Raw genomic sequence first — 20,877 nt, 5'->3', positions numbered from 1 at the left:
ACAGCATAACGCCTCAAGTCATTGAGGGATTAAGACTTAAATTTGAAAGGTAGCAGCTGTGTAAGTATGCTTCCTTTCTTTTCTCTTTCTGAGGGCGCAAGTCTCTAATGTCTCGTGCTATCTCTGTCAGAGCAGGGAATAGCCAACATAGCTGGCTCATGCTGCCAGCCAGCAGGCAGCTTCCCCTGCGCCTATCAGAGACAGTCCCTGCACAGTGCGTGCTCAGTCCCTGCACTATTTGCTCCTCCTGTGTCACTCTGTCCTTCCCGCCTCACTTGGTCTTCCTGTCTCTCTTTCCTCAGTGGCAGGATTGCAGAACCTGTTGCTGGCGTGCCCTTGTCTGAGCTTTCTGCCTGGCTTTTTTCCTCTGCTCAGATCTTCTCTTTGCTCCGGTAAGTCTGATGAACAGCTTCCTTGCTGTCACTGCTTTGTGACATGGCACAAGAGCTTTAATGTGAGTACTTCCTTTTGGGAGAGTCAACCTGCATTTTCTAGGAACAGAACTAGGAAAGTCTGGGCACCATGTCACATCTGAGGAAAACAGGGTAATCCAAGGTTGTTAGTGAAAGTAAGGAATTCTTATATCAAGAATAATCAGAAAAATTCAAGATTACTTTGGTAGCACTTGTTGAATTGAGACTGGGGGCCATGTGTGGTCTGCTACAACAATGGTCAAGGTTCAGGAGCAATATGAGACGTAAGGTAGGAGGCTTCAGAAAGCCTCCAAGTCTTGGAAAACTGCCATGAAACCTCCAAACTTTTGTTCAGTTTTGTACCAGAAAATTGCACATAAATCATAAAGCTATTCAAATGCTGTGAGTAGCTGATATAGCTGGGTTTATCTCTGCTTTCTAAGGTAACACATAGGGCACCGTCTATCTAGACTGTAAGAAGGTACTTGTATTTTTCTGGAGGGTGGTCAGAGTTACGGTAGCAGGGGCAATTCCAGAGTTTAATGTTTGCTGCTTTGATGTGTCACTGCAGACCAATCTGGTCTTATATAAAGATTAAAAATCAGATTTTATCAGCATGTGTTGGCTGGGGCAAATATATGTAAAGCTTTGTTTTAGAGAAATGTGTATGCATGTGAACTTTGAGCATAAAGTGCTAAATACCATCACCCATTTTAGAAGGGCTTAAAATAGCTCCTGGCTGCAGAGCAGGTGCCATGTGTCCTTCTGCTGAATACATGGGGATGCAAAAGCTAAATATAGACTGGTCTGTAAACCCTCTAGAAGTTCAAGCTGCAAGAAGGAAATCAGGAAGCAAATCCCATCAGAAGGAAGGGGAAGCACACTGTTTATAAAAGATAAACAAAACTCTGTAAACCTCTTCAAGGCAGCCTGCAAGCTAAGAAGAAGATGTTTAATTTGTGTTTTGGTCATGCCAGGAGGGTGCCTGGGCAGCAGTGCCAGCTCCCAGCAGTGTGAGAGGTGGGCTGGCACACCCCAGCACAGGAACAGTTTTCCCAGCAGCAGTGGGATGGCTATTGCAGCTCTGCTAAATGAGTCATTGGCCCTTGCATACTGACCTTTTACGCTGGAAATACTGGCTGTTTTCAAAGCACAGTGAAGGTAAATTGTGCTGTAAATGTGAAATATTGAGGGATATAATTGCAGACAAACTCAGCATGTAACCAGACTGATCTGAGGCACACACCTTTTGCTGTTGCCTCTGGCTGCAGCTGTGGCTGTGCTGTGTGCTCAGCTATGCTGAAAGCTGCATTTCTGTCCTGAGTCTTCCCAAGTTCTTGACAGAGAGAATGGAGAAAAGTCTTTCTCACAGTGGGGAGGCAGCAGCACCCTCTGGCTTTTGGGGGTGTTCCCCACTGAAGGAGAGGAGGACCACAGTGACTATTTGCAGGCAGCAACCACAAGTGTCAAGTTTCCATCCAAAACACCAGGGCCAAGAAAGGTGCTGATCTCACAGCTGTGGAACAGTTCCAGGATTTGGGAATGCAGGAGAAAAAGAGTAAACAAGATGCAATGCTCAGACTCAGACTGGGCAGTCCTCTCTCTCACTTGCCATCAAACAGGATAAGGCTGTGTTGGAAATTCAGATGCCTGGAGGCAACAGTAATGCTAGTAGGAGTTGCAAAACTGAAGAGGTGGCCAGTCTAAAATTGGGCAAGTCTGAAAAACCAAGGAATTCCTCTTCTGGACTCTGTCACCTAATTTTTAGGCATCACTGTGTTTAAGATAGAGTATAATGTAAACACTTTGTGTCTTGCTGAAATTGGCACCAAAAGTCTTTTATGGCTTCATAAGGGAGAATTCCTTGTGTACATCAAGGTTAAGCAGGATGGAGTACAAGGGAGAACTGGGGCCAATTGCACTAAAAACTCCCAGCATCAAAGGCTGTAAACAGGTAACTCTCAGATGCTGTGACTCCCTCAACATGAACTGCAGTGCTGTGGAAGCTGTTGTTCAAAACAAGGTACAGAAGTCTTCACAGGCATTTTGTTTGTGCTGGGAAGCAGCTATCAGACCTCTGGTTTAGTCTGAGGAAGAGCAAAATAAAACATTAGGATATTTATTTGTGTGTGTAAATACAACTGCTAGTATGACCCAGTGGGTGGGCACCTTTGGGTTAGAAGTTCATTTCTGTGTATTTCTGTGGTTCCTGCTCACCATTCTGGGCTGGTGGATGGAAACTCAGCAGTTGTGAATTGCCATGGTTTCAGACTGATTATAACTAATCCCTTTCTAGCCAGGAATGTATGTTAGCAAAGATTTCCTGCAAGGCCTGCTTGTACACATCTTATGTCCTTGATTCTAATAATCTAGTTTCTTTTTCATTTAGCCATGTTTTTTTTCTTGTTACTGAGGCACATCATGCACAGATCAATTGCCACTGTGGATTTAAAGCCTGCAGTATTTGGAGACATGCTTTGTGATTCACATAAGAGGAAACCTTTAGCCAGAGAATGCTACCACATGAGTGATGAAGTTGGGAGGCAGCCAAGGGAGAGAGTCGGGGTACAGAGAGAACATCAGCTTGAGCCTTCTTACAAAGAGGGGGAGATAGAAAATAAATCAATATTTGGAAATGGAGCATTTTGCAGTCTTGATCTCCCTTTGTGATAAACATATTACAAAAATAGCTATTTTGAATTTGGATATACTTTCTGAGAGTTTTATTCAGCCTAAACAAGAGCTGGTAGTCCTGGGTTTTCTAGCTGATTGATTGCCAACTGTCAATTAGCTCAAATTAATGATTGCAACAGTAAACACTAGCCTGAACATGTCAGAGATAAACACATATTTTGTGGAGTGTCTAGCTTAGCCTTTACAATACTCTTACTGACCTTGAATCAGTTGGAAGTCAATTAACTCTAGTTTAAAAAGATCACAAACAGGAGGCTAGCATTTGTGCTATCTGGAATTATTTACTTAAATTGCACATACAGGGTTTAATTTTTCAATGTCAATTAAACTCGATATGATATCAAATCATATATAATTTTACAATCATTTTGCAGTGATATGATGACTATGCCACAAGGAGTGAGGAAAGAATGGGACGCGATAGTGTGACAGGTCTGTGAGACCAGGTCCAGATGAATTCCTGAGCCATTTCTGCTGGCAAGTTGTATCTATGGGTGGGCTGCAGGGGCATATATTTATAACTAATAGTTTTCAAGCCCCTCCTGAGCCCACTCAAAGCTTTCAATTATTTGCTTGAGAGATGATAACTCATTTGACCATCTTATCTGCAAGCTTCATCATATAGCTAGAAAATCAAATCTTCAAAAATGTTGCTTATTGATGGCCATCACTGCACTTCCAAACATCACTTTGACTGGGGAGAATTTAAGAACACGGAGTCATTTATTACAGTAAATGACATCTCTCTTATCATATAATGCCCTTGGTCATGTTATTTACAGTTTTGGAAACTGTACTATAGAAAACATATGTTGCAGCCTGTTTGAACAGGGAACAAAATGCTTCCCAGTTAGCTCCATGTTTTCAAAATATTTCAAAAAATAAGAAAGCAACCACTTCAGATGCTGGAAAGAATCAATCAAGTAAGCTTCTTCCCGTCTTCCCCACTAGCACCTTTATAAATCATGTTATTAAAGAGAGGAACAAAATGTCAGTCTGGAAAAGAGAGAGAAAGGACTCATGGCTGGAAAGAGTACAGAATCTGCAATCAAGCAGTAGTGGGGGTTAGTTGCAGATCAAGGTCCAGATGTGCACCCCACACTTCTGCATTGCTTCATGAGGGCAACACAGAGGAGCCAGCAGCCTCTCCCTCTAAGAGGGAAGGGGCCTTCTCTACTCTGAGTTTTCCTGTCACCCAGGATGCTCTTGCTGACAACCTCCTTACCAGGTCCTGGGTAAGCCAGAGCAGGAACACAGATATGTTGGGGGCTCTGTATATGCCTGGCTGAGCACAGCTGTGCAAAAACCTGAGAAAACAATCGCTTCCCTTTGCAAACTGGGAATAAATTAGCTGAAATTCGCCCCACAATACACCATGGACTATCAAACTGTTATGTGTGGTTGGGTTTATTTCATTGTGATTTATTCTGCAGTTTGTACTTTGTCAAAGAATCTGTCAGCAGCATGGAGCAAGTACAAGAGAAGGGTGGTTTATAGCTGTTAATCTTATTCTTTGCTGTTATTGTGACGGTACCAAAGCACGTCTCTTGTAGATCAAGCACCATGCTGGGCTTTCCAAGGGCACAGTGCAATTTTCAGTGCACCAGTTTCATTTAAAATATTTTTTGTGATTATTGACTTAAGATGTGTCAACAGGAGAGAAAGAGGAAATGAAACTAACGCGGCTCTGAAGTGAAGCTGCCCATATTGGAAGCCAGTGTTGCCAGTAAACAGATCAAGAAACGTAAACATGTGGCAAATATTTTATTCAAGGAGGAAAATAGTATAAGTGACTGGGGTGTCACTTCATGTGTCATTGCTGGCAGTGGGAATAAAAGGGTTTCATTTTTAAGTGTTAGATTTGGGTAGGCTTTCCTCTTGGAAAGTGTATAATTTGCCTTTCTCCTTGCAGGCAAATCACCTTGGTTATTTATCTAAGTGTGACATATTTGTCAAACCAGAACCAATGGATAAGTTGCCATCCCAAATTTCACACTAAATCACTCACATCCTGGCCAAGCTTTGAGAACAACTTGATGGCTAATTCTTTATATGGCTAGTTCTATGCCTTTAAATTAAACCTCCATTTGTTTTTCTGTCAGGTGCTGCACTAAGCATGGAGAATGACCAGTCTACCACCTCACCTGGGCAGGACATCCAGGGGCAGAGTGGGGACAAACCTGCCCCTGGCCTGCCATCCCCTGCTCCAGTCCCCATGGAGCAGCCAAGTAGCTGGCCTGAAGCAGCCGTGTGTGACATCTCAGAGGAGCTGAGCCGGCAGCTGGAGGACATCATTAAAACCTACGGGTCTGCCACCAGCCTGATGGAGAAGGAAAGCACTGCTACAGGAACAGACAGACCTGAGAAAGGAGAGCCAGGCAGCTTGGAGGATGCAGAGTATGAAGATGGAAATGAAGAGAGTGAGAAAGAGAAGCTGGCTCCTGGGGATGCTTCCAAAGCAAAGGAGCCCAGTGGCAACAAGGAGCAAAAGCTGGAGAAGAAAATCCTGAAGGGACTAGGTAAATATTTACATACTCACGCAGCCCTTCTGCAAACACAAGTGAGAACTCCCTGGTCCTTGCTCTTTACCATGTTAAGTTTCTGGTATGGATGATAGGGACCTCCAGCTACCACTGAAAATGACAGTGACCATTACAGCTTTTCTATAACTGCTAATTATTTTTGGCACTACCCAACATGTAGCCTATATCAGATATTAGTTCTTAAAAAAAATGTTGTATCATACAACACTGATATACTACTGGGCCACCCACATTGGTTAGCCAAAGCTGTCAGTCCAATGACAAACTCAAAGTCACTTAGAAGAAGAAAAACCTAGCCTTTCATTTGTACCTTAGTGAATATTTTCTTCTCCTGTCTGCTCAGATATGACTACTCACTGGTCACAACAGTCATAATGGTGCTACTATGTGGCATGGGGACTTGCAGAATAAATTTACTGTCATGACCAGGTTATTTTTCATTTAGTAAACCCCTGGACTCATTATATAATATATATGAAATAAGCCAATACATTTGTTCTCTAACACCTCAGCCCTGGCAGGGCTGTCAGCTGAGCTAGAAAGAAGTCTTAGCAAGTTTTTGTATTCATGTACTTTCTGCTGGGCAGCCACTAGAGAGCAATGTAGTTACATTCTAATCTAATATAGATGTAAATTATTTCCCTTCCTGCATTTAACTCCAGCCAATCTTCGAGCCTCTCCTTTGCATGAGAACCCAAACCCAAATGCAGACTAAACTTGTAAAGGAATCACTACAGCACATTCTTACAGACAAGGGACTAAGCATAGGACATGGAATGGATTTTCTTCCTCAAAAATTCTTGAATATCCAGAAGAAAATTCCTCAGTTTCTACTGCCTTGGCTTTGGTGCTGTTACTGGTACCTCAGCAAGCTCAGTGAAAACCTTACCAACACACAGTTCTCCATCTGCCCTTGTGACAGCTCACACCAGGATTTGATTTTAGCTCACTTCCACTTATTTATGCTGATGCTGTAGAGAGAATTTAGTGTGAAATAAAGGATTTTCTCCAGAGGCTGTACTGCACTGGAATTAAAAACATAGAAAATGTCCAGCCCAAAGCAGAAAGCAGATTTTGTATAACAGTCTCAGGAGGGAGGAATATTTGGAAAAGCATGTCCAAGCCCCTGGGACCACAGGCAACCTTATCTCCAGGGATGTCAGGGATACTTTGTATTTGATGAACAAGCACTGCAGTTCATACCTGGGGCTGAAATGAAAACCAAGAGGTATCAGAGGAGAAACAATACCTAAATGGCTGTCCAGTGATTTAGCTTTGCACACCCAGGGAGTTATTAGACTCTCTCTGGAATAAAAGCTTTCTCCACCAAGTCAGGGAACTGATTTACACGAGCATCACGTAGCCCAGACCTGGCTGGCAGCACCTACCACTCTCTGATTGTTTACTTCCACACCATAGTCTCTACATCTGAATTAATATTCTTGATGTCTTGTGTGGGTCTATCAGCAAAGGAGCTGAATACACCAGACTTGATCCACGTTTACTTGCAAAGAGAGCTTTTCCTGAACTTTTGGGGTCCAGGGCCTTTCAGTCTTATTTCAGTCAAATGTGCCATGTGTCTAACCTAATCATCTTGCAAAGACATTGAATGAAAATCAGATTTCACAGGACAAAAGCATTTCACAGACAATGCTTTTGTTAGAAAAAAGCCCATTACTGAGATCTGAAGTGGAGGAAAGTCCTAGCGTGTTTATTCTTATAAGGCAAAGAAAAACTCAGAAATTTACAGTAAAAATTATTCCTTTCTTTCCAAAATGCCTCATTTCACCCTGTGTTTTTACAGACCCATGCATCAAACAACCAATTTTATAACAGTGCATCAACTACAAACTATCTCTAGCATCAAATCTCTGTTTCCTCTTTTTCTAAGGAAAAGAAGCCACCTTACTGATGCAAAGTTTGAATAAGCTGAATACTCCAGAAGAGAAGCTGGACCTGTTGTTTAAGAAGTATGCTGAGCTGGTGAGTAAAATGTTGGCTCTTTTCTGTACAAACTGCCTGCACAAGAAGGTATAAAAAATACATGACATGCAGCATGGTCAAACCTCACATACCAGTAGTGTCTGTCCTGATAAGTGAATCCAAATACATGGACAGGTAATTATGGGTAAAAAAGACAAAAAAAGTAAAAAGTGAGGAAAAAAAGATTTGGGCCAGAAAGTTGATGAGGCAGAATATTTGTACTTAAAGGCAAATCTATCAAACTGACCCATAGTGGAGACTGGTGTCTAGGCTCCTGCCTTCACCTCCTGCCAGGAGTTTTGCATGTTTCTGTTGTAGGTATTGCTTTAAATTATGCATTGGTGATTTCATCAAAATGAAAATAATACAGGATTTGGTATAAAGCTTCCTGTATTAGGAAGTAGATAATAGACAACTGAGACTAATTGTAAGAGAAGCCACAGCACAATGAAATGAAGAGTCAAAGCCCCTACCATCATAATGTCACTCCTGTAACAATGCCACCTACCTGACTGTTCCTTCCACACGTAAGATGGGTTATTTTCAGATGAAGGGATATTTTCATTTGTAGTCAAAAGACTGTATGACCATAAGCTGTGGAAATCTTCCAAATGACAAGGCTGCAGCATTTTACGCTTTGTGGAGTGCTGAAAAATGTGCAAAGCAGAACATTGATTTTTAATTGGTTTTATGCACAGATGTGTCCATGTCTCATCAGAGTGTGAAGTGAAATTTAGCTTTCCATGTAAAATCCTCTGATTTCATAAATTGGGTTCAAGCTGTTCATAGTTTATCTCATGCTTAAAGGGACTTCATGCTCACGGATTAACTGAAATGGCTCTTCTTTCTCTACAAAGTACTCTCCACTGCATTCAAATGGCATTGCAGCACTGTATAAAAGAGGGGCTGTATTGCCAGTAGCCCATGCAGGAGAAAGTGCTGAAACAAAAGTACTGAACACTTGTTTCTGACATACTGTGCAATGTCACTGAAATAAATCATTCCTTAAATACAACAAAAACCTTGTGGGAGACAGCCTTACCCTGCTCACTCCAAGCGGCTGAGGGGCATGTGGTGATTAATGGCTTGTCAGCAGTTGGCTGTAGCTGTGACCTCTCTCCCTGCTCCCTCTTGTCCATCCCCATCACACACTTCAGATCACATCTTGCTTTTGCTGAGTTGTTTTCCAGCCAGATCAGCTCCCTGGTCTGGTGAGCCGTGTGGTGACACAAACACTTGTTGCAGCACAGCTCAGGGGAAGGTGATGTGATGGAGCTGCGTGCTTGGCAGTGGCTTCCCCTCCATGGAACTGGGTGCTTGGCAGTGGCTTCCCCTGCTTCAAGTAGTGTTGGGGCAGGCTGTAGCTGAAGAGGCCACCCAGCAATGTTATGTCCCTGCCAGCCTGTGCTCTGGCACAGTCTGTACGACTGTGGGTACACTGCAGGCTGGAGCATGGGCTGGTGAAGGTAGAAGCTGTACCAGCAGGGATGGGGAAGTGAGATGGCACAGCCATTTGGGCACAAGCTCTGCCACACTACTCGCCAGCAGAGAACATTTCATTCACTATCCAGCAAATAATCTGGTGTGTTGGGTTAGCAAAGCAGACTATGGTTTACAACAGCTTTTGCTTACAAACAGCTGTTGCAGAATTGTTTATAACTGGATTATTTTCAGATGTCCTGCAAGTCTCACAAGTGCTGGGTGCAAGAGCAATACGCTAAAAAATAAATATGAGCTCTGACATTGTCTGCAGTGCGATCAAGATAAAACTTTTTTCTTAAATTGACTGTTTATTTCTCTAGGACAGCTTTCAAAAATCAAAATTGCTCCTATTTGCAGTTAATTTTAGCTTCTATTTAAATGATTATTCTAAAAATTTATGATTTGGGACCCTTTCAGCATTCCTATTTATCAGTAAATTCCCCTTTTCATTGCAAAAGTAACACCGTGTCTTATATATTCCTGAGAAATTTGAGATACAAGTTTCTAGTGCAAGTAATATTAATGGAGGATAAAAAAGGCAAAAAAAAAGCATGGAAGACTTTTCATATCATGATTAAGATGAACTTTATTCTGAGCCCTCTATCTCAAGCACAGGTTGAGTGAATCATGAGATTTGGATAAATCATTATCCATTGAGCACAGGCTGTGCATGCAAAATGTGGAGCAAAAAGAAAGAACACTTTCTCTGTTTTTCAGCATAAAAGGGAAGGGGACAAAAACAAATTTATGAAGAAAAAAGATCTCAGCCTTAAATACAGAAAAGAAATTTCTTTTCCTACAGTACTAGAAAAATTATTTCAGCTAGTGCAACTTGATTAGATGCAAATACCCATATTGTGATGTACAGGAGCAAAAGTAGACAATATACCTGTTAAAAGTTGGACATAAACTGTAAATATACTCCAAGCTGGTGAGAGCATTGTTTTGTGGTACACTTAGCTGTGATTTGATTAATAATGCATCGACCTCTCAACTGTAAGCATAAATTACTGAACATCTGCAGAAAACAGATGAAAATGTAAAATATGATGCTGTTGACTGTCTTGTTTGAGCTGCACATCATTCCCCAGTGCTCACAGACTTTCCCAGTCATACTGGGGTTAACTAGTACAAGTGGTAACATATCATTAGATAGTGTAGTCCTAACAGCAACTGTTATTATTAAGGTTTGCATGTTTAAGCTCATGTGCTACCATTTTTTGATCAGAAAACATCTGGACTTCAGAAATACCTTGTAATGTATGCACATCTGTGATACAGTGAGGAGGGTTATTGTGTGTTGGAACAGAAGGTGAAATCATTAAAAGCTTCAGAGGTGAAAGACTTCTTTGACCTTATTGTTAGGGTGTTAATTTACAGTACAGGAATTTTTTTTGAAACATCCAGTGATGGACACGCATCAAAAGAAACAAGACTGCATGGGTTACTATTATCAGTTGTGTTGCTGGTCCTCTTTGCCCCCTCTAAATACACTCCACTCCCTACCAGCCTTCTAGGGAAGGCAGGAGTCATGCACCCACAGAACAGCAGGCTCCCAAGGGAACATCAGGGACTGTCTGTGTTTCCTGCAGGAATTATACAGAGACAAAGAGCCCAAAAGAGGTTTGATGTGCCATGACCCACCCTCACTGATGACAGGACCTTCAGAAACACAATTGACAGATGCTCTCACATGGTCCTGTCAGCCAGAGGAATCTGGCACATGACACTTTGGGAAACCCTTCTCTGAAGAGAATTCTCCTCCATCGGCAACAAAGCCCCCACATGAACAGCGTTCCTGGTCTCCAGCACCTCTTCTGTTGTTTTGTCCAGCGGGTTCCCGGATATTTAGGAAACTGCTTCTTTTTCAGGAAAAATAAAATAGGATTAACAGCTACTGTATCACCTCATGATCTGGAGAAATCTCACCACATAAAGCCCTACTCTCTAGTAGTAGACACTAGACTCCTCTAGTTCCAAATGTAGAAACAAAAATAAAAACCTCATAGATGTCCTTCAAAGAAATTCAAACCGAAGAAGGAAGAGCTAAAATGGTGATTTAAGAATGTTAAAAAATTATGTTCGCCCACAGTACAGCACACTTGGGACTGTTGCAGCAAGCAGACTTGGGAATTTCCAGGTTCTTTTCTCCTATCACATTAGAGATGATAAATGGAAAAGATTTCTTAAGAGGGTAAGAAAATGTGAACTCTTTCCCCAAACCAAAAGAGCTAATTTTCTATTCTTTTCTATCCCTCTTTGTTTCATTTTAATCAATGTTTCCCTGTTTTAATCCCCGTTTTGCCCAGCTTGAAGAACATCGCGCTGAGCAGAAAAAGCTAAAGTATCTACAGAAGAGACAGGCCCAGATCACCAAGGAGAAGGACCAGCTGCAGAGTGAGCACAGCCGAGCCATCCTTGCCCGCAGCAAGCTCGAGAGCCTGTGCCGGGAGCTCCAGAGGCACAACAAGAACCTCAAGGTGAGTGGGAGCCTCATCACAGCACCCAGAAGTGAGGGGACAGATGATGTTGACACCTTGCCATCTCCCTCTAGTACCAAATCAGAGGGATTTTTGCATCTGCACATGCAATATATAATAATTATATATACACTCTGATCTTGAGGTCCGTTTACACCAAGACCCCTTTATTTCTCATTTGAAAATATCCCAGCACTTTTGGACACTGGGTTTGCCCACACTAGCTCTAAGCTCTCCCTCCTTGCATTATTAGGGAGCTCACTGCAGAGTAGTGAGGCTAACAGACCACGTCCCTCAGAGTGCAGATCAAGTGCACATGCATGGACAGAACCACAGGAACACCAGCTTTGCTCCAGTGGACTCACAGGAGGCTGGTGGGTGTTTTGATGTAATTCAAGCACTTGCACTTTTTCAAGTGATGTGTGAGGGTCAGTCAGTCGGGACATTTGCCTAAAGACACCAAATGTCAAGACAGAAAAAATGCCAACATTATTTGTGGAAGTTGTTTGGATTATGAGAATCAGTTAAAAGAGAAAATTTTCAGGAGTATCAAAATGCTGGGATCCATACACCATGTCTGCCAATTGCTTGGTGCATCACGCCACTTAAATGTGTAATTTATAATATGATTATGCTCCTTGGAAAAAAGTATGTTCAAGAAGAATATTTCTGTTATGATCATCCTTTTTTTTCTGAGTGCATGTTAGTGATAGTGTTGGTATTAGTATACAAAAGGCCTCTGCTTTGATCTATTCAAGCCCTTTCTTTATGGGGATATAGTTATGCATAGAATTACTCATAGGAATTGTCAGCAGCAAGAATTCCACCTGATATAACCTCTATTACTGGTAATGCATTTTCATTCATTTCCACTGGCTCAGGAGTGGGCCTTCAGGGTCTTGCTCTGACTTTCATTGTGTGCTGTTAAGAATACAGCTGGGAGAGGGAATAGTTACACATACACTCAAACTAGTGTATGTCCTAGCAGAAGGATAAAAGCAGTTTAACACATAGGGAATCTAGAAGCAAATCTCTCAGTGCTCAGTTATAGTCATGCAGAACTGGTAGTGAAAATTAAATTTGTACCTGTCATTTGTATTAGACCTGAGCTATTCCTCAATATTGATCCACAGTGATTTACCAGGCCACCTGTGGGTAAAATCTTTCAAAAGAAATACAAGCCAGATTTAAAGTGAATTAAGGATACAGTGTACAGTGCTTTGCATAGACTTAACTGATATTCCTAAGCAAATCATATCGGTGGAACAAATCAGTGAAGACTGGGGCAACTAATCCTATTTGGAAAACATTTGGAACAAATTTTGTTGATTTCCTCATACAGTTTCCCAGCTACGTTATGCTTATTAATCTTCCTAAGACAGAGCATGATTTTTCCATTCTCTTTGAATATAAATACTTCCTTACACATTTCATCTTTACAATTAGGAAAGTCTCTTTTCAACATATTTTTACCTCTTGGACTACTTTACTTTGTGACTAAGTTCTCTAAATTAACCTATAAACTTCAGGCTCAGTTCTTATTTTTATTGTGTATCTTTGCTAGCTGAGCCAGGGAATATGCCTGAGGTGATCTGGTATTAGGAAGAAATGTTCACATTTTCATCACTTCTTTCTAAAAATTGGGAGACCTTTTAAGAAACCCAGAATACTATCTTTCCTCTGGTTCTCATGCTATCAGTGTAAAAAAAACCCCAAAATTAAATAAGACAGTAAGACAAAATACACTTGCAGATTGCATGAGAAATAAAGTAAGAAACAAAGGCATTCATTATCTTTATCCAGTTTTGTCTCTCTAAGAATTTTAGCATAGTTCTTGGAATATATGCCTTTATGCTTTAGCTCCTGGAAATCTGTGAATGTCCAGAAACTCATGTTCTATTTATATGAGTGCAATTTTCTTTCACTTATGACTGTACTGAGAGGGCCCAAAACCAGAAAATCCATCAAATGGTATTTTTAAAATCTTATGCTTAAATATTTTTATTTTGGTTTTGGCAGGACAGAGAGTCATAATTTTTTAGTACTTGGGATTAGCAGTTTGATTATGTTTCAAACGTGGAAAATAGAAGCTAGCAAAGGAGGAAGCTGGCCTGCCCAGATCAGAAACCCCCTCTGACTTACCATGTGGTACATTATATGCACATCATGTCATGTAAATGTCATCTTCACTCATCTGGTGTGTGGAATTCCCATTAACTGCAGAACCATGCAGCCAAGTGGTGATGAATATGCAATGCAAAGCTGCATTGAAAATTCACAGGACAGATCAGAGGAGAAAAATTTCTGGTTAGTATTGGATACCAGCCTCAAATTCTCCCTTACATACAGTCCAGCTACTCTGATTATTTCCTTGCAGTTACACAGATGTTTAACTCTCCCTCCAAGAAAAGCAGAATAAAGGTTTGTGAAATAGTGGAATGTGTTCCCACTGCAATAAAGAGCAGCTCTGCTAAGAGCAACAGCAACTCATTTCTCTGCATGGAGTTCATGTTCTGCCAATTATCTGACAGTTTGGTAGCTACTTAGCATCTTGTAGTGACATGAACATCTCAGGTCCCTCGTCCTCCCTGCCACCAGGCATTAAGCAATGACTTTCATACAAATGAAAGTCATTGCTTAATGCTGCCACAAAAGTAAACAGCTTTAGTTATGGGCTCAGCTCCAAACTGGCTGAGACCGTGGTGCCTGGGAATGAAGAGCACAGCTCATTGAAAAAAGGATTCCTCGCTCATATCATCTTGGCTGATATGGCTTCAGCAGACCAATAGTCTTCTGGAACTGCCCCAGAGAGGCACAAGAACAACTCCAGTATCAATCACAGTCTTCTGTTCACAAATGATCTCACATTTCTGTGCTAAATCCCAAACTGCAAAATATCCTGTCTTAATTTTAACAAGGTTTTACTCAAAGCAATCTTACATTCTTGGCAGCAAAACATGAGAGCAAAAGCAGTACTGCACTAGGACAAGAACATATGTTTGAAAGGGTAAACAGGGAGTGCAAAGGTTCAGAAAGGGCAGAGAAAAGAAAACAAGAGTTTATGGCTGGGCTCTACTCAGTGCTGTAGCCACAATGTTGTCCTTCTGCTCAGCTAGTTCCCCTTAATCCGTGACTGGGATCTCAAGGATTTAACAAATAAGGGCCTCTGAAGAGCTCCCCAGGACACATACCAGCTCCCATCCCAAGCAAATATCCTTCTCAAGTATATTTTTCTCCAAAGCAGAACAGATACAGAGAAATCCTACATCGTGCAAATAAATGCTGGCTGGCTCAGTGTCTTTAACCATGAATCTTTATATTGTGCTCTGTATTGTATCATTTTTCTACCTTGGAAGAGCAGGAAATAAGATCTTCTGAGTAAGATGTATGCAGAGGGTTGGGTTTTTTACATTTGCATGATTGGTAGTCTCAGGATGTCTCGTTTCACTTTGTAACAGAACTGTTTGGTATGACATATGCACAATCCACCTTTCTTGGTTTATATTCATATGGACTTATTACTCTGGAGAGCTTTAATCACAGTAGTGACACATTATAAGGCTACCTGCATTATAACAATAAAATGGTTTTGAGGAAGGATGTTTTGAAGCCACAGCAAGACAACTTCAGACATGCAAGTTAAATTTCTCACTCTGACTTCTGGAAGTGAAGCACCTGCACTCTTCTGCCTGCTCAGGGCTGCACCTATGTAATGGAGAACTAAAAGGCATGAGGAGTTTTTTAAACAGTGTATTAGAGATAAAATTGAATTCTGACTTAATCTAAACTACCCAGGAATTCAAGTCAAATTTGGAAAAAGTTTCAAATAAAAAAAAAAAGGATGACATTGTTTGTAAACATGCCCTTTCAAAAGAAAATTAAATGTTTCCTTTCGGGAATGCTAAAGCAATAGATCTAAGACGTCTTCTGAGCAGCATTTTTTAACTCTATTTTGGAAGGTCATTCTTCTGCTAAAAGAATTTAAACAAAAAATACCTACAAACAGCTCTATTGCTGGTTAAGCAAAATGTTTCAAAATCATTCTCACCAACTGAGAAAAGAAAAATTGGAGAGCTTCTCTTTCATCTTGATGCAAATTTTCTGGAAGTCCAATTTCCAAGCCGGATACTGAACCGGGACCAAAACCCCCAAGTCATTTGCCCAGTTCTACATGAAATTTTTCCTTCCTATTAGGAGAGAGAGTCCTTCTGGGTTCACACTTTGTATTACTCTTTATGAATACACACACAGGTTCTTGTGTGAACTGCAGAGCACAGCAGGGCTCTGTGCACCAGGGTATTATTAATTTCTGTGCACCAGGGTGTTATTAATGGCTTCATTGCTTTCCTCCCATCATCCAAGGTGTTGGCATCCCTATCGCTCCCCGGACAGTGAAAGGACAAACATGCCCTACCTTGAACAGCAGCTGTCCTAGATCAGGCTCGTGTTGTGCATGCAAAGCAGAAATTGGGTTGTTTGGTATTCACCTTTCTTTATGAGCAGGGCCCAAATCAACGCCTGCTGTGTCACATTCATGATACAAATTATACCTTATTAGAGTCAGCTAAGGCTTTATTCAAATATATTTATAGAAAATATCCATATGCAGTGTTACCAGAGATTTTTATGCAAATTACTATGATAGTTGAAACCTTATTAGAGTATGCCATTTGCATGCTGGGGAGTGAGTTTTTAACATGGTCCTGGCCTGATTTGTAACTACAGCAGATATGGTCTAGCAATTCTATATCAGGATTACCTTCCCCAGAAGGGCAGGCTGCCCTGGGAGAAAATGAGGCAGGAATAAAAATAGTCTGCATTACTGGATCCAAAGCAATGAATCCAGATCCTTTCTGCATTGTCTTTTATTTAAACAAATCTAAAACAGAAGTTCAATAATAGGGAAAAAATTAAATCTGGATGTCTGCTTTAATTCTGTAGGAAACAGCTTAAAAGCTTTCATTGAATTCACTAGCTAGTAAATTAGTGCAAATGTTTATGTCAGTTAAAAACTTAGGGAAGGAAATTGAGGAATTGGAAGGGATTCTTCAGCAAGTGATGGATTTCTCTTGAAAATTTAATTCCTAAGGGCCATGAATTTGATATGAAGATTCCTTGTTCCTTAAATTCAGTCAAAGAGAATTTTGATAAAAGAGCTTTTGACTGTTTCCACTAAATATCTTTTTCCAAAGAAAAAGGTGTGATGCCATATCATGAATCAAGTCATTCATGTATGTCTTCTCCTTCAGGCTCGCTTTGACCTGAAGCTCTGCTCTACATCCATCTTTATAAATGCAAATTCTTAGTTCCCTAATTTTTTCAAGGCCACTGTGTAATTGGCTCTGTAAATTTAGAATCTTGCCTAATGCTGGAGCAGATGAAAGCAAGAAAATCTCCAAAGAGGAATGCAAACACGTATAATCCTTCAAAGGGAAGCCTTATGCTACTCTGAAACAGTATTTTTCTGGAACTGCTTATTATGCCTCTCACTTACTGTGTTCTCTCCCATTTAACAACAGGAGGAAACAATCCAGCGGGCACGGGAGGAAGATGAGAAGAGGAAAGAAATAACTAATCACTTCCAGGGCACACTGAGTGAAATCCAGGCTCAGATTGAGCAGCAGAGTGAGAGGAACATGAAGCTCTGCCAGGAGAACACGGAGCTGGCAGAGAAGCTGAAGAGCATCATTGACCAGTATGAGCTGCGGGAAGAGGTGAGCAGTGCCCTGGCCGCTGGCTGGGATGGGCAGCACACCTGGCAGTCCCAAGGCAAGCAGGAGGCACTGCCAGCAGCCTGGCCATCTTTCGGCTGTCTCACAGGGTAGCCCCCACCATGCTTTGCCCCCTGAGCAGCACCGTGCCTGCAGCAAGCCCTCTGCTCTCTGCGGTATGGAACTGTGATGGACAGACACAGCAGCCTTGCCGCGGTGGGGAGAGGGGCTGAGGCACCCAAGCTGTGCCAGCTGACTGCTGAGCTGGCCCAACCCCATCATAGTTCCCCCAAATCCCTGGGGACCTCCCCCAGCATCCCTTTCCTCCTTCCCACAAAGTTCCCTCTGGGTACATCCCATCTCCCTTTCCTTTAGGCAGCCTGTTCTGCAGGTGACAACAAATATATTTTGTTCCCTCTAGAAGCAGGTTGCTGAGAAGGGCTCTGAGGTAAACTATTTGACCCTTTCCCAAAAGCAGAAAATTAGGATGACAGACAAAGTAGACCCTTTGAGTTTAAATAGATTCTTTTTTTTTAAATTTTGACACCAGAAAAAATCCTCCAGTAAAATCCCAAACTACCCTTTTTTTTATTATATGGCAAACATCAACAAATATCACAATGGGTCTTTTTATAGTTTCTAAATACATTTACTGTGAGCCTCAGTGCAATCAGACAATATTACCATACTGAATAAAACATAAGTTATCTATCTTTACAATCTGGAATGACTGATACAATACCTGCTTTTCCAAATCTGTTGAATCATGTATGAATTCCTATACTGAATGAAGGAAATGTACATTCCTCTCTTGTGGTGTCTACGAGAAGAAAATGTAAACCAGAGGGACACACACAGAATAATTGCTCCTATGCATTTTATCTAAGTGAATTAAGAGTGAAGAAGGCTATCAGCAACATTTATCTCCTGAAAGTCACCATGGAGGCAGACATTTTACAGGCTAGAGGAGGCCTCTGGTTTGTTTGGTCTTAGCTCCAGATCCCCACTCATGCCCTGTCACCCAGGCCCTCCATTACACAGATTTGTCCAGACCAAAGGGGATGTGCAGGGCTTGTACTTACACAGAGGATGCCATGGGCTGTGCATGTGGTCCCAAGTAGGTGCAATGCATCTACACCATTATCCACACTGTGGCTTAGATCCACTGGCCATTTAACAGCTAAAAAAGTGTGTCCCTAGCATATTTATTATTGATGAGCAATTATTTGATCTTCAGTCACACTAGATTGTACTGATGACCGCATATATAGATCTTAGAAATGGCAAAGATGCTAAGGCTTTTTTTTCTTCCAATAAATCAAAATTGATAATGTACACCAGCTTCCCTTCCCATGCTAATTCTGGCACATTTTATTGTTATCAGGACTGTAACTTTTTAGTAATTGCAATAGGAGTACACCATTATCCACACTGTGGCTTAGATCCACTGGCCATTTAACAGCTAAAAAAGTGTGTCCCTAGCATATTTATTATTGATGAGCAATTATTTGATCTTCAGTCATACTAGATTGTACTGATGACCGCATATATAGATCTTAGAACTGGCAAAGATACTAAGGCTTTTTTTTTCCTTCCAATAAATCAAAATTGATAATGTATACCAGCTTCCCTTCCCATGCTAATTCATTTTTATTGTTAACATTTTAATGTTATCAGAACTGTAACTTTTTAGTAATTGCAATAGGAATGTCTTCTTGTTTTGCAATGATTTTGTCTTTTAAATGTTCCAGTAAATAGCTGTACATGTTCAAGCATGAACATCTATGTAGATAATTAAACCTGCACATTCAGCAGATTTTTTTTTCCAGCACCTTGACAAAATATTTAAGCACAGAGAACTTCAACAGAAACTGGTGGATGCCAAGTTGGAACAGTCTCAGGAAATGATGAAGGAAGCCGAAGAGCGACACCAGAAAGAGAAGGAATATGTATGTACCTATCCTTCTAATTTGTCTGTCTCTTATCTAGCTTTAGGCCAAAACAAGCCCTGCCTGCTATTTCACTAATATATTCAGGTCCAATCTGGTGTACAGTAGCAGAGAAGTTTTTTTGGCTACCGTCAGTGTTCAGTGCGAAGGAACAGCCTCTGAAAGACTGCTTTCATTGGCATTTACAGTTTTAGAGGCATGCTGCAGAGCAGTGGGTTAGAGCCCAGACTGCTTCAGCTAACTCACTGTTACTGTGCAGTTGGTGCATCGTGATGTTGGGTCAGGTGGTGCCATTGATTTTCAGTTGTCTCTGGTACTTGGTACTCCATCTCCCCACACAATGAATGCACACATCTAAGCCATCAGAGAGGAGCCCAAGAATGTGGGATTGAAGTGAAATGGCTGAAGGCTGCTATAACCCCAGTTTCCAGGCTCCCCAGGCATCCTGCCATGGATCCACTTTTGCCATGGAGGAATCCACAGGAGCCACTTGCTCTTACAAAGCCTTCCCTTCACTGTTTCCCTCCCTGTACTGGTTTTCCAGTGCCTCTTTCAGGCAGGCAGGGTCTGGATCCATTTATCAGCTTTGTCTGCTCTTCCTCCCTTTCTGGAAGCGGGGACATCTCTAGCAGGGGGACAGGGAAAAGCAGGAGCGGTGTCTTCTGCAGGCACATCTGGGATGGAAGGAGGACACTCCTCCATCTGTAGTCTCACACATTTTGTGACTCAACCAGACTAAAATAATTTTCTCAGACTGCCTGGTATTTTCACAGCTACAAAGGATCGGAGTTCAATGCAGGCACATAGTCCCTCTTCTCCGTGGAGGCAGTAGCTCTCAGAGGGAGTGACAGGCTCTCATCAGCTGGAAGAAAGCTTTAGTTTTTACCAGTCCTCCAGCTAACTCGGGAGCAGCATGAGAGATTTCTATCAAGAGAGGACATTTATCCCTTCCCCATATCTGGAAACAGATATATTAGCACAAGCATGGCTCTAACGGGTATCTTGAAATACTCAAAATAGATGAAAACATGGGGCTCTAAGTCTTGTAGTTAGAGCACAATGGAAACACAGCATACACCTCTTACCAAAAGCAGTCCATAAGAGCATTTATCCTCTTTCTCTGCACTTATCTTGCAGCTGGAACACCCACTCCTGCTCTGTTTTACTCCCTGCTAAAGAGTGAGGGTGAAAACGAGCTGGGGCTTCTCTATGCAAATCTGCACATCACTGCATGACAATTTGTAGTCCAGCTGACTTAATTCTCCTTCACTCTGGAACCTACATAAAGCCAAACCTCAAAATTTCATTCATGACCATTGATTCTTGGCAGATTTAAACTCCAGAAATCTCCAGATGTCAAAGAAATCACTTACAATGGCAAAGCAAATATGAGCTTACTTTACTAATGTCACTGGGAGTTCTGCTAATGAGTACCAGATTTCAAATACTGAGGGGAGAAAAAAACTCAGAACAAAAGATATAAAAGACCAGGCATTGTCTCTGTGGAAAACTGGCATATACAGCCTTGTGTCAATAACCTTTCATGCTGCACCTCTCAGAACATGAATTCTGGGGCTGCTTGTCATCTCTGACTGTCCCTGTTTTAGCCAAAACTTCTTCGT

At 41.5% G+C, this 20,877-nt stretch overlaps 1 protein-coding gene across 1 annotated transcript in view; it reads left to right on the top strand.

The window, feature by feature from the left end:
- The first annotated feature begins 223 nt into the window (after positions 1–223).
- TXLNB (taxilin beta) overlaps positions 224–20,877 on the top strand; it is a 41,698-nt gene continuing 21,044 nt past the window's right edge. Inside the window, exons 1-6 of the mRNA XM_039706792.1 lie at positions 224–392; positions 5,210–5,626; positions 7,542–7,633; positions 11,425–11,595; positions 17,115–17,309; positions 19,136–19,255. Coding sequence (XP_039562726.1) covers positions 5,224–5,626; positions 7,542–7,633; positions 11,425–11,595; positions 17,115–17,309; positions 19,136–19,255 — 981 coding nt within the window. The 5' untranslated portion in view covers positions 224–392; positions 5,210–5,223. The remainder of the gene's footprint in view (positions 393–5,209; positions 5,627–7,541; positions 7,634–11,424; positions 11,596–17,114; positions 17,310–19,135; positions 19,256–20,877) is intronic.

The sequence above is a fragment of the Passer montanus genome, unplaced genomic scaffold (genome assembly GCF_014805655.1).
Source record: "Passer montanus isolate IOZ18808 unplaced genomic scaffold, ASM1480565v1 scaffold2, whole genome shotgun sequence".
Taxonomy (NCBI): domain Eukaryota; kingdom Metazoa; phylum Chordata; class Aves; order Passeriformes; family Passeridae; genus Passer; species Passer montanus.
This window is presented reverse-complemented; position numbering and strand designations above follow the sequence as displayed.